At 32.0% G+C, this 13,513-nt stretch overlaps 1 protein-coding gene and 1 long non-coding RNA gene across 2 annotated transcripts; one reads left to right on the top strand and one right to left on the bottom strand.

Moving 5' to 3' along the window:
• The first annotated feature begins 1,307 nt into the window (after nucleotides 1-1,307).
• On the top strand, nucleotides 1,308-2,996 carry LOC135804042 (uncharacterized). Its single transcript, XR_010550960.1, has 3 exons — nucleotides 1,308-1,577; nucleotides 1,637-1,919; nucleotides 2,193-2,996. It is a non-coding gene; the product is annotated as an uncharacterized lncRNA (long non-coding RNA).
• A 703-nt stretch (nucleotides 2,997-3,699) lies between these two features.
• Nucleotides 3,700-5,679, bottom strand: LOC135804041 (uncharacterized). Its single transcript, XM_065317806.1, has 4 exons — nucleotides 5,432-5,679; nucleotides 4,600-4,905; nucleotides 4,256-4,486; nucleotides 3,700-4,194 (listed from the first exon to the last, which is right to left on the bottom strand). Exons 1-4 carry the CDS (start codon nucleotides 5,522-5,524, stop codon nucleotides 3,976-3,978), a joined length of 849 nt encoding a protein of 282 aa, XP_065173878.1. The 5' UTR covers nucleotides 5,525-5,679; the 3' UTR covers nucleotides 3,700-3,975.
• Nucleotides 5,680-13,513: the final 7,834 nt, after the last annotated feature.

Genomic DNA, 13,513 nt, shown 5'->3' with positions numbered 1-13,513 from the left:
TGTATTGTATTAATTTATTAAAAGCACATCATTACCTATTAGAGTTAGAATTAAGTTATTAATTTAATCCAACAGCAAAATTGTGGGTGCGATAATTAAACATTACAACAGTAGCAATTAATGAATTAAATCCGAAACTTTCACAGGTGCAAACCAGTCGAAACGAGTAGGCGCGAAATTAAATCGTCAAATTTAGTCGAAAATCAAAATGGCGGTGAAAGCTAACATATTCGTTCTTAATGTTCCATTAAATTCATTATTAAAATCCTGCTCCAAATTGAAATAAACTCAGTAATTAATTGAAAGTTATTTAAAAACATGTAGAAATGGCCTAGATCTACAAATGCAGGAAAATATTAAAAATTATTGTAAAATTATTGGGTTTTTGTTAAAAAAGGATTTTTAAATAATTAAATTATATTATAAATAAAATCCTTGGGTAAATTTTACTAAAAACCTTAAAAGAAATATTTTCTAGTTTTTCAATTTTTTGAAAACTAGGTTTGGGAAACGCCTTGTATCTTTTTAACCAATGGATGGATTTTAAATTTTTAAACGTTAAATGATAGATAAAGAAACCCTCTATAATATTGTATTTTTTTTATCCGATAAATCTGAAGAGATTGGCATTAATTGTCCTTGAAAATCATCAAAAATTCAAAAAATCAAAACCTCAACATTTTTCAGCAAGTTTTAATTTAAAATTTGGCATAGAAAACACCTTCTATATTCAAAAATTAAAATGATAATCAAAACTAAAATAATTCTACCTAATGTTCCATTAAATAAATCATTAAAATCCTGCTCCAAATTAACCTAAACTCAATAATTAATTGAAAGTTATTTAAAAACATGTAAAAATGTCCTAGATCTCCAAATCCTAAAAAAATATTGTGAAAATATTGCGTTTTCATCACGCAAGCATTTTCTTTTTCAACAACAACCAAGGAAACAATTAGACCCATCGACGCGACGCGAGCGTAATCAGCGCATAATCACACAAGCACGAAATCGTAGAAAATTCCGGTCAGTGATAGAAAAACCAAACCGCACACACAAACAAATTAAATCGCATAGCATTGTAAACCAAAGTGTGTATTTGTTCGTTAGCCAATTGCGTTCGCTTAACTCACTAAAGTGTTACTTACATGCGCGGTGCGCAAGTGTGGTTAAGCCAAGCTTAAATCTAATAATAAATAATATGGATGAGGCACACGCGCAGACATGCAAACGCGTCAGGGTTGGTTACCAAGCGGAAAACATATAAGCGTGTGCCGTTTGTGGTCGTCGATCATTGTTCGAAATGCCTCAAATCGGTTCACTACTCGCCATCGTCTTCAGCAGTGCGGTGCTATCATGTGCGTGCGCGGAACCACTTGGTATAATCAAGGACCTGCGAGGACGCGGGTTGGACGTAGGCGCGGGATTATCAGTGCATTTGGATACGATTGATGCGCCGCCAAATGCGTCCATCTTGGAACGTCATGCGTTGAGGTTTGACTACAATGGCGTCGGGGTGAGGTTCCGGATTGATGGTGAAGAAGACGCATATAAAGTTGGATTATACTATGGGGAAGGTAAGATGGGAGTATTACAATGTTTGGTTTTAATATATATTTAAATTTATTATTTTCAGGTCGTGAGACAAAAAGAAAGAAATAAGTGAGATGATTATTCCGGCGTTGTTGGGATACAAAACCTCGGCATTGATAATAATGTCCTTGTTTGGTGTTGGTATTGTTGTATTGAAGTCTTTGTTAGTTGCAAAAACCGCTATGGTCATCGCAGCGGCTTTCTGGGCGAAACGATTCTTCGGAGGCGGTGAATCTGGAGGATCTGGGGATATCAGGATCACTATCATCATTCATCTGAACTACATCCGGTTTATGCTGAATATCCTGGTGATATTTCTGAATTAGGTCAGTGATTAATTATTATTTAAAAAATTTATTAAAAATTATTAAAAATTTGGTTTTTGAAGTTATAATTAATAGTATTTTAAGTTTCAAGTGGATAAACAGTAGTTTTTGTCACCCCGTGACTAAAACCCGTGACTAAAGTACTTTAATCACGGTTTTAGTCACGGCCGTGGTTAATGTTTCACTTTTTGTACCTAAAAATCATGAAAAATCAATCATTTAAAGATAAAAATAGAAAAAACTTAATAATTTTTGATTAAAATATATTTTTAGGTTATGCTCAAACTGCATCAGGTAATTACATCGCCTACGCCGCCCCCCAGCAGGACGTCACAGGAAACATCGAAGACGCCGCAGCGGGAGTCGCCGGCGCGGCCACATCACAACAGTACACTTACGTGGAGGCGCCGGCGGGAGTCGCGGGGGCGGCGGGGGCAGTTAACGCCACTTCACAGCGACGGCGCGCGTCGGTGATAAGTAGGCCGCAAGCAATCCACACATTCATAACGGTGAAGAGGAAAAGTGTTTTGCATTCACGCGCTATGCAATAGAGATTAGGGACGCAATTCGATTGCAATTCATCACGGCGAGTAACAAAAAGTAAATTATTGAGAATGATGGATTGGCAGTAATGGGATTTAGATCCGCGACAGTTAACAGTTTTTATTTAGGATTTATTTAGAATTTTAGATAGAATTGACTTAATTTTTGCTCAAATTTTTACTATTAACTTATTAACTTATTTATTTATTTATTTATTTATTATGTGTATATAAAATTTAAGTGTTCGTTAATTATTAATTATTACTAAAACTAACAAAAAATTCTCCTACTTAAATTATTAATTTATTTTTATTATTTATTTATATATATTTATTGAAACTAATGTACATATTAAATTCTTGTTCTGAATTTGGCATTCATTCATAATTCATAATTTTTATGATATAGTTTTATATTCAGAACTGGATCACGTTAAATTTTAATAATTTATGGCTTTGAATTTAATGTTTTTTGCTAAAAAAGTGTTTGTTAATTAATTAATTAGTGAAATAATTAAATTACATTGCAAATAAATTGATGATTTATCTATTTCTTCAAAAATTTTAAATTTTCTCTTATTTTTTGAAAATTAAGAAGCAATTTTGCTATTTTTGGTAATTTTTTAGTAATATTTAAAACTTGAAACCTTTTTTTTTTGTGCGGGTTAGTTTCATCCTTTAAACCCTGTTCAGATCCTTAAAATATAAATAATTGCTTGTTCTTCAAGTTTGTAAAACTAGATATCCTGTATTTCTTCTTCTAATATAGCAATTTGTCGTTTTATGTTAACTAATAAATATCCTGAGTTTGATGGCCATTTTAAGGTGTTTCCTAAAAGTTTAAAGGATTAAAAAAATACGCATGTTTTTAAGTATCTTTTTACTTACCTAATGACGCTGAGTAACTTTAAATTTCTCTAATGATACAAAAGATATAAATAAAAATATAAATATAAATTTCTACGATTACTTCTGGACACAAGCAAAATTTTATACTTTCTGTTAGTTTAGAAGGATAAAAAGGCACTCATTTATCCTTAAAAAGTGCTATTATCAATATCTTTACCCTAAATAACCCTAATTTTAAACTGTTATACAAATATCTACAAGATACAGGGTGTATTGATATAATATGCAAACTAAAACATTATTTTAGTCGATTTTATCCTGAATCATCTTTTTCTATATCTATTTTAAATTTTTCTGATTTTTAAGTAATTTAAAAAGAATGAAACTACTTTGTAATTTTATGTAACAATGATTCATCAATTTTTTATTAACAAAAAAATAATAATAGACAGAAAAACAAATATACAAGACGATCGATTACACATGAAAACAAAATCGGGTGAAAAATAACATCTCAATAAATTAATAAATATTAAATAATAAAGTGCGCCCGTCGTGCGCACAGAAAGCGCCCGAGTTCGCACTGCATTAACTTAATTTGTCAAATTTAATGCGTTTGAACTTGCTCATAAGGGGTTGTACGCTACACGCCATCTCTTCACCTCTTAAACCTTCGGGATATGCGCGCGGTATGGGTGCGTATTGGTAGCGGTCTCATAGTTCCTGCCCCATCCACCGCCTCCACCATAGGAGTCATGTCCTCCAGAGCTCGAATGCTCATGATGGGTTTCATGATGTGGATGGGCAACAACCTCATAAGTCACATGCTTCTCTTGTGAGAAGAGTTTCTTCAGACCAATTACAGCAGCTAATACCAAAGCCAACTAAAAATAAAATAAATTAAAAATTTGATTTTTTTTTAATAAAAATAGAATTAATTTATACCTTGCTGACAAGCAGGGCCTTTCCTACAAGCAGGACTAGAGCTTTAAACGCGAGAGCCTTGAGTAACCCGATCTTGAGGGCGGCGGCAGCCATCAGCGCCTGCATACCTTGATCCTTCTTCTTCCTCGCATCGCCATTGGTCGAAGGCGTCGGACGCAATGAGAACGCAATACTCATGCCTTCATCTTGATCGCTCTTTCCGCTCACGACAACTTCCGCCTCATCAGTCGCCTAAAAACACATCGATAATAATCATTACGAATTAAGGTTAACTATTCAATCGTTTAGGCGTAATTATCTCGATAAATTACGTCAACTTTTGTTTATGCTGATTAGGTAATTACCTTCCACTTTAATGACCTAGTACGAAGGAAGCTCATCGCTTTGTCGGCCAGCACGGTGGTCAGCTGGGCTTCCTCGGACATCTTCTCGACCTCCTCAAGACTACGCGCATTGTTCACACTGACTGATTCGGTTGTTGTTTGTGTTATCTCGAAATCACCGACTTCGATTTGGGATTTTTTCAGGAGGCGGTTGAAATATGTTACCAGCTTGAGCATCATGCATGAGCTCACGTCCCGGTTGGAGCATTTGCTGTTTAGTTTCTTTAGGAGCGCCTCCTCCACTGTGGTGTGCTCATTCACATGAACCTGTAAATTCGCAAATCAATAGATTAGCATAACGCATAACAAATGGTAAAATTACAGATAGAAAATAGAATTGGGACATAGAAGAATAAAAACCGCAATGTGAGCTTTGAGATAAAATTTTTAGATGAATGCGATTATTTTTTTGCATGTGGTTTGCTCCGATGCGCGGTATAACAAAGTGTGACGAAGAGATAAATTAAATTTAATATCATAATGAAGTGTTACGGTACTTAATTATGTTCTGGGTTTATGATTCTTTATAAAATCACTTTAATTATATTAAGTAATTTTTTTTCGTAAAAAATTTTTTAGAAAAAAACTTTTGTTTTTCGTTTTCTTGACACTTTCGTTGAATAAGTAAACGTTTTCTTTACATATTTACAAAGCGACAGGCGCGTGACTTCACATCTCACTTAAATTTCCAACTCATGTGTGTTTTATTGGTATTGACACAGCGAAAAGAAAAGAAAAGTTTTTATCAAGTAGCCGAAAATTTAAATATCGATTTGAATAAACTTAAACTCACCGAATTCAAATTTGGCGTTTCGTCAACGGCAGGTCCGGCCATCGCAACGGCAACGAAACATAGCGCCACAACACAAAGCACTCTTGAGTTCATCGTATCGAAATAATTCACACTTTGAAGTAAAAATAATTTAATCTAATAAATTTCTTAATTCGTCTTTGACTATATAATCACTATCTGGTGTTCTCAGAAGAGCAGTAAGCTCATGTCGGAGGTTGCGAAACGAATGGCCCAACCGTCCCGCCGGCCTACGATTTTATATCCTCTGATGTGGAGTTGCAATGTGTGTCGGTTGGACCAGTTAAATGCAAGAATTAGGGTTACGGTTTCTTCGTTTCCCATACGCTTCTTCTCCGCGGCGTGTACGGCCGCGCGAGACTTTACTTGCACATGGTATTCGCGGCCTGTGCGTGTTGTCTTCACTCTTCAAGGCGATATTGGCGGATTGGGGCTTCTTGGATCGTCTTCATTTCAATTCGCCGCATTGCACGATTCGATCACGTTCACCGCATCAACACAAATTCTCAAAACAAAAAAAATACTTTAGGCACGTAGAAAAATACATAAACATAAAAATCTTACCGTAATTTTGGCATCATGATAAATTACATCTAATTATCGAATTAATTGTTTTGCGAGGAAAGATGTGCTTGTTTTCAGAGCGGAAACAAACAAATTTCATAAAAAGAAAAAAACATTACGTACATCCTTTTTTGTTGATGTTGATGATCCGGTCTCTGCGATTTTCTAATAAACTGGAACTATACTGTCCTCAAAAACACAAAACCGTCTGCATCCATGTCCAATTAAATGATTCTAGTTAACTCAGCTTTCTTTTGATCGACCATCATACATCTTACATGTTTCTTTCTTTTCCGATCATTTTCATCCGCATAATACAAAAAATTAATGCGTTTTTCTTATTCGAAAAAAATCAGCATATGTTTAGCCGGATGATTAATCACACGCGCTGTGATTTATGCATTTTTAAATTAAGCTCACACGAATAATATCTAGGTAAGCAAATTAATGCTTATAAAACTAATAGGAGACTCGAAGTGTGTTATAAAAACCCGTTCGCTTTCTTCGTCGTCGGCATGATACTCCTCTTGATTTTCTATTAGCGCTTAATTCATAATATTCATAAATTATTGTGGATAACTGTAGCCTTATATTTCGAGAAAAAAAAAAATTCTACGCTGTGGAAACAAAAAAATCAGTCATTACTTAAACACCTTCAAAACACAATAATATCATTATAAAATATTAAATTTACATCAATTTAACACATCTAACAATACTTCTACTATCTGTAAAATGACAGTGATTAGTGATGTGATTAACCCCGGTCACCTATAAAGCTATTACCAAAAGATTTCTACGTAGTACAAAACCACATGTGGGAGATCAAGATATCTCAAGTCAGTTAAAGTTGAAACATTTAAAATAAAATATTTTACAGTTATGCATGAGTGTGTCTAACTTCTGGTGCTCTGACCAGGCCGAAAATTAACACGGATAAATCATTTTAGATTTGGAAGAAATCGATGGAGAGCTCTAATTCGGCGTTGGCGTGGAGAAAATCATACGACGCGACCTTTTTTTTTTCAGCTGGTTACGCAATTTACTCGCACGCACTTTCAATTCAAGTTCAGTGGAACGACGCACCTGGCCCACAACCGGACGTGTTAATTACCGATCAAGACTATACTTGAAATGTGTATTTGGCGTAGGAAATGAAACAATTTGTAGGCAAGTCGGTGCTGGTTGTAGATATTTATGTGTTTAACACAGATTTTTATTTCGGCGATAGAGAAATGTAAATGTAAAGTAAAATAGAAAGAAATGTAAAAGAACTAACACGGATTTATTCAATTTGGAGTTCAATCGATTGTTTTGCTAAATTTGTGTGCAATTCACACGAAATTTGGTTAATTTATTGTGAAATTTAAGAATTAACTGTTAAAAATAAAGTTTTGTGATTTTTGTGATGTGAGATGTGAAGTTTTGTGTTTATAACGTGTAAAAAGAGTGATAACTCGGAAACTACTTAAGCTACAGTGTTAATTCTTTCAGAAGTAGATGGAGAATTAAATTTTGAATTCATTTTCAAAGAAATCATAAAAATATTTCCAAAATCTTCCGAGAAATTCATAAAAATTTAAAAATTTGAAAAATTAAGTGTGTTTACAGTCAACGTTTAGTTTTTAGTGATTACTCAGAAACTACTTAAGCCACAATGCTATTTCTTTCAAAAATAGAAACAGAATTAAATTCTGAATAAACTTTTGAAAGAATCATTAAAATATGTTAATAATCTTCCGAGATATTCATAAAACAAATTAAAATAATAAAAAATAAGTTGGTTTATAGTAAAAATTTAAGTTTTTAATGATTACTCAGAAACTACTTAAGCCACAATGATATTTTTTCAGAAGTAAGTAATACAATCAATAGTTTTATTAAATATGTATCCAATTCCCACAAAAATAATTAATTAATCGTAAAATCAACAAAAATACAGCAAAAAAAAAACACATTTTTGATATTTTTCTGTGGTGAGATTAAAAATATTGTTGTTACAACGTGTAAAAAATAATTTGTAATGCAGATTCAACTTGAACTTGTTGAGCAATTGGGTGAAAATGAAATATTGCACATTTCAGTATATAAACACGATCGGATCATTACCTCTCGTCTAAGAGAATAAAGTAAACACAAACAAACTCATATTTTACATTTTCTCTCCAAACTCAACGATCCTAACCTAAAACCCGTGCAGGTCAATGGTAATTATATGCTAATAGAATTCTATTCTCAACATTATCTCGGTAAGTAAAACATTTGTTTTTCGCCGGTGCAATAAAGACACTTCTATGAAATACTTACATTTATACACAATTATTGCATTGCGTTCCGGATATGAACGCATGAATGCGACAAAAGTGACAAAAACACACTAATTACTGTCGACAAGTAAATAATTGCGAGTTGCTTGAACACTAATTGCATTACTGTAGACATATTTAGACCTCAGTTTGGATGAAAACTCATAACTCATTACATAGCGGTGCAGTTAGGTTATTTCAAGTGAGGTTAGGTTGCATTGCTGATTATATTGCAATCAAAACTAATAACCTAGAAAATGACCGACAATTTCCAATCGCAATCATCCCAATGATACAAAAAGGAGTGGACTGTAAAGTGTTATTAAATTGTTATTGGTTTATTAGACGGATAATAAATTACTAACAAGTCTAACACATCAAGTCATAACACACTGTATATGCTGCTTCATGCCTGGATGCCTTCGATTCTGAACTTGCAACTTGTTAGTTTGATACATTGAAACTTGTTAGCTTTAATCTTATTAACCATATTAACAATAGAATAACGCTTGAGTTACTTCAAGTTTATTATCTGATTATAACCTTTACTTGCACTTATTGTAGGTTGCATACAGGCTGTTAAGTCGTTTTGTTTCAAGCGTTTTGAATACAAATTTATTAGTCTAGTCATGATGTCGACTGGTAAATGTATATATGCATATAGATACGAGTCGTCTACATTTAAGGGGACGTAAAATGCTAAAAGGATTGCCTATAAACTCTTCTTTTAAGAGGAATATTATTTGGAGTAAAATTCTGTTAAAAATAAAATAAAATTAAAGAAAATTTTATTAAATATTATTAGAGAATTTAATTATGAATATTTTATTAAAAATATAATATTTGTAGCTGTTTTAGATCAAAAGTTATTGACAAATTTGATAATACTTATGTTTTAAGTGATTACTCAGAAACTACTTAAGTCACAGAGTTAATTGTTTCAAAAGTAAATACAGAATTACATTCCTTATAACTTTTTAAAAGAATTGTCGAAATCGGTTGATAATCTTTAGAAATATTAAAAAACATAAAAAAAAATCAAAAATTAGCACGGTTTTACTAAAATATTAAGTTTTAAGTGATTACTCCGCAACAACTTAAGTCACAGTATTAAATCTCTCAAAAATTGATACAGAATTAAAGTTTAAATAAGTTTATAAAAGAATTGTCAAAATATGTTAATAAGTTTAAGAGTTATTCAAGAAAAACATAAAAATATCAAAACTAGTTTTGGATAAAAATTTAAGTTTTAACGGATTACTCAGAAACTACTTAAGTCACAGGGTTCGTTCTTTCAAAAGTTGATACAGAATTAAAATTGAAATAAGTTTTTAAAAGAATTGTCAAAATTGGTTGATAATCTTAAGAGATATTCAAAAAATATATAAAAATATCAAAAATAAGTAAGTTTTGAATAAAAAATTAAGTTTTAAGTGATTACTCAGAAACTACTTAATTCACAGTGTTAATTCTTCCTCTAGTTTATACAGAATTGAATTCTGAATATTTTTATAAAAACATAACATTTCTAGCTGTTTTCTATCAAGAATTACAAACAAATTTGTGTGGTGAATCAAATATAATTTTACTGTTATTTTACTTTGCACTAATAAGTACTTACAAACAAATTCATGTATTATGTAATGTTTAAATTACGATTATGAAATTTACCGACGTACAATTACATCGTATAAATTTCAATAAATAAAACACAAACATCCTCAGCCCAAGTAACTCCAAGAAGAAGTAAAAAAAAATCAAGTTTAATGTTTAATATCTAGACCGAGACCGAGAATGCCATTTTGAAGTTATTATTACCTCCTCATATAATAAGAAACACATCATTGTGCTCATCATCTTGAAAGCTTATTTAACTAGTTACTGGATGCGAGAAATGCATCGCAAACAAAGTGCGAAAAAAATCGTTCCATGCATAAATGAGAAATTGTGCATAAATCAGTTCACGTTCACACATCACTCGATTGTTACCCACCGGAAATACATATGTGTGCAAAATGACTAATACTCAATAATTTATGGCGAATCAAAAGCGTATTAAGGTTGTATATTTGCACTTTCTTTTATTGACCGATCGCCAAACGACAAAGAAATTATATCGACAGATGCGCGCCGAGTTTTCATGAAAAGTAATGGGAATACTTAATATCCAACTCACTTTTTTATAATTTCATGTTTGACTTGTAGAAATTAACATACTTTTACATTCTGTGTTTAATCCATGCGATTTTCTAACGATTTTAATTAAATTTCTAAGTTTATGTTTATTGGAAATTAATTAAAGTGTGTTTTACGGTTAGGGATAACATAACCTGCGTATTCGTTGTTGTATTTAATTAATTATCATTTAAATGAAAAACATTGCTGGCGGTCATCGTGCCCACCTTCGACTTCCATTAGCATTAGTATTTCTTTGGTTACAGTTACAGTTACAATGTTGGCCGGCCTTTACGCCGGCGTTTTGACTTCGAGACATTTCTAATTAATTAGTTTACGAATGCTCAGCGAGCATAATTGTCTTGTTTATTCCTCTCTGCGAAATGTCAACATGTTATTGTGGATTCTGTTAAGCTGGGAAGTAGTTAATGCGCACTGTGTTTTCTTTTAATTTTGGGTGAGAATTTTTCGCTCGTTTGTCATGCGAGAACGACATGTAACTGGAATTCCTATTGAAAACTAAAACCGGAAAGTCGGCATATTTTCGTGCTGGTGTCGGTTCGGAGCCGCTGAAACTCGGTCATCTCATTTCGGCATCTTTTGAGTGACCACACACTTGATACAGTTAGAAACAAATAAATTTTCGAGTTAAAAATAACAATCGGACGGTGAAACAATGAAATTGAGTTAAGTTGCGGAGGTTTTAAGTGATTACTCGGAAACTACTTAAGCTACGGTGGTAATTTCTTCAGATGTAGGTGGAGAATTTAATTCTGAATACAATTTCAAAGAAATCGTAGCAATACTTTAATTATTTTCCAGGAAATTAATAAAAATATAAAATTTTTGAAAATTTTAAGTTTTGAAGTAAAATTTAAGTTTTTTGGGAATTACGCAGGAACTACTTAAGTTACTGCGTTTATTCTTTCAGAAGTAGATACAAAATTTAATTCTAAATAAATTTTCCAAAAAATCATCAAAATACGTTATTAATCTTCCGAGATATTAATAAAAATGTTTTTAAAATATCAAAAATTAGTGCATTTATAGTAAAATTTTAAGTTTTATGTAATTACTCAGAAACTACTTAAGACACATTATTAATTCTTTCAGAATTAGGTACAGAATTAAATTCTAAATAAATCCTTAAGAAAATTATCAAAATATGTTAATAATCTTCCAAGATACTAATGTAAATGTTAAAAGAAGATAAAAAAAATTAGGGCGTTTAGAGTAAAATTGTAAGTTTTATGTGATTACTCAGAAACTACTTAAGTCACAGTGGTAATTCCTTCAGAATTCGGTATAGAATTTAATTCTGAATAAATTCTTAAAGAAATTATTAAAATATATTAATAATCTTCCGAGATATTAATAAAAACGTTAAAAAATATCAAAAATTAGTGCGTTTATGGAAAAATTTACTTTTTTAGTGATTATTCAGAAACTTCTAAAGCCACAGTGCTAATTCTTTCAAAATTAGATGCAGAATTAAATTCTAAATATATTTCCAAAAAATCATAAAAATACATCAATAATCTTCTAAGAAAATGACAAAAAATAATACAAACTTAATCCCTTGCTGCCTTGTGAATTATTAATTATTATGCACAAATACGAAAGTTGGCAAACGAAAGTATGAGTGAATCGTAAATCATGCAACGTGCGTCTTTTGAGCGATATCGATCCAGCAATCATTCATAAATAAATTATGCGCGTATCCTGAAAGTCAAATCCTTCTTTAAAAAATATATATCTATCTATCTTACAACTAATACACGACTTCAATCCGCGCCAGCCACAACCTAACTAGTTCAAGTTTCTCGTACGGCACTCCACTTTCTATTTTACCTTTTTTGCGAATGCATCACCAGAAGCTGCGCGCCGCCGAAGAAGAAAAAGAACGAAAAGCTTTCTCGCGCATCCAACATATGCCATCGAAGATTTATCTAATATAATTGCTGTAAACAATCTCGCATGCAACATTGTGTCTAATAAAATTTGAAAAACATCAAAAATGTAAAACGTGACAAATAAAAATAAAAATAAAAATTCCATTAACAATAATGACACCACTAACACTCATACACTGGCGAAACATGTGCGTGGAATAAAATATAAAAAGACATAAACAGATCTGATGCCACAAGATATCAAGTTCTCAGCTTTACGACCGCCCCGACAAGATATCTCTCCAAGTACTCTTCATTCGTCTTGAATGTAAAACCTGAAGCCAGATGAAAAAAACACACGTCGGATGTCTACTTAGAAAAACGCGAGCGTCGAGCGAAAAAAATCTAAATGTCCGCTCTGGTTTATTTTCTGTTTATATTCGCCCGGCGAAGAAGTCAAGAAAAGCGAAAGAGCGACTAACACACTGGCGCAAGTGGATGAAGTGGTCAAGAGTGAAAAAGGACTCTGGCAATGGAAAAAATCAAGTGTAGAAAGCACCGGAGCGCGGTTGTCTGATTGCCATAAAGTGACAATTTATTTCAAACGTAGACACTACCAACACACAAACGCGCATGGATTTCAATCTATTGATTGTAACAGAGAAAATTCAATTTTCTAAATCCGCATGACCCATTTATTTACTCCGAAAAATGTAGATTTATAAATAATTACGAGTAAAAGTAAAAGTTTTTGATTTTTTTTGAGTTTAGCGATGAATGAAATTTTAATTAGAAATTTATAACGTGGTTGAGATTAATTAGAGAGTGATCGGATGAGGTTGCATCAAATTCATTGGCAAATATTTTATATTTGCCGGATGTGAACCAGACGAGTAAAAAATTTGGATGTGAATATTATTTTTGCTTATAAATTGATAAAAAATATATAAAAATGATTAAAATACACGTGTTTGGAATAAAAATTTGTGATTACTCAGAAACTACTTAAGTTACAATGTTAATTTCTTCAGAAATAGATGCAGAATGAAATTATGAATATATTTTCAAAGAAATTATAAAGAAATGTTAAAAATCTTTTGAGAAATTCATAAAAAATAAAAAATATT

The sequence above is a fragment of the Atheta coriaria genome, unplaced genomic scaffold (genome assembly GCF_025399875.1).
Source record: "Atheta coriaria isolate IRGN ID8LTWV9N9 unplaced genomic scaffold, Caltech_Dcor_3.1 hic_scaffold_3_pilon, whole genome shotgun sequence".
Classification (NCBI taxonomy): Eukaryota; Metazoa; Arthropoda; class Insecta; order Coleoptera; family Staphylinidae; genus Dalotia; species Dalotia coriaria.
Note: the sequence above shows the minus strand (reverse complement) of the source record. Positions and strands in the feature narration are given on the sequence as shown.

What these genes read in the sequence shown, in the direction of transcription:
- LOC135804041 (XM_065317806.1), bottom strand. Translation starts at nt 5,524, where the DNA reads ATGAACTCAAGAGTGCTTTGTGTTGTGGCGCTATGTTTCGTTGCCGTT. An exon ending in AAACGCCAAATTTGAATTCG is followed by an intron (nt 4,906 to 5,431) that starts GTGAGTTTAAGT and finishes GCGAATTTACAG; the next exon opens with GTTCATGTGAATGAGCACAC. An exon ending in AGGCCCTGCTTGTCAGCAAG is followed by an intron (nt 4,195 to 4,255) that starts GTATAAATTAAT and finishes TTTTATTTTTAG; the next exon opens with TTGGCTTTGGTATTAGCTGC.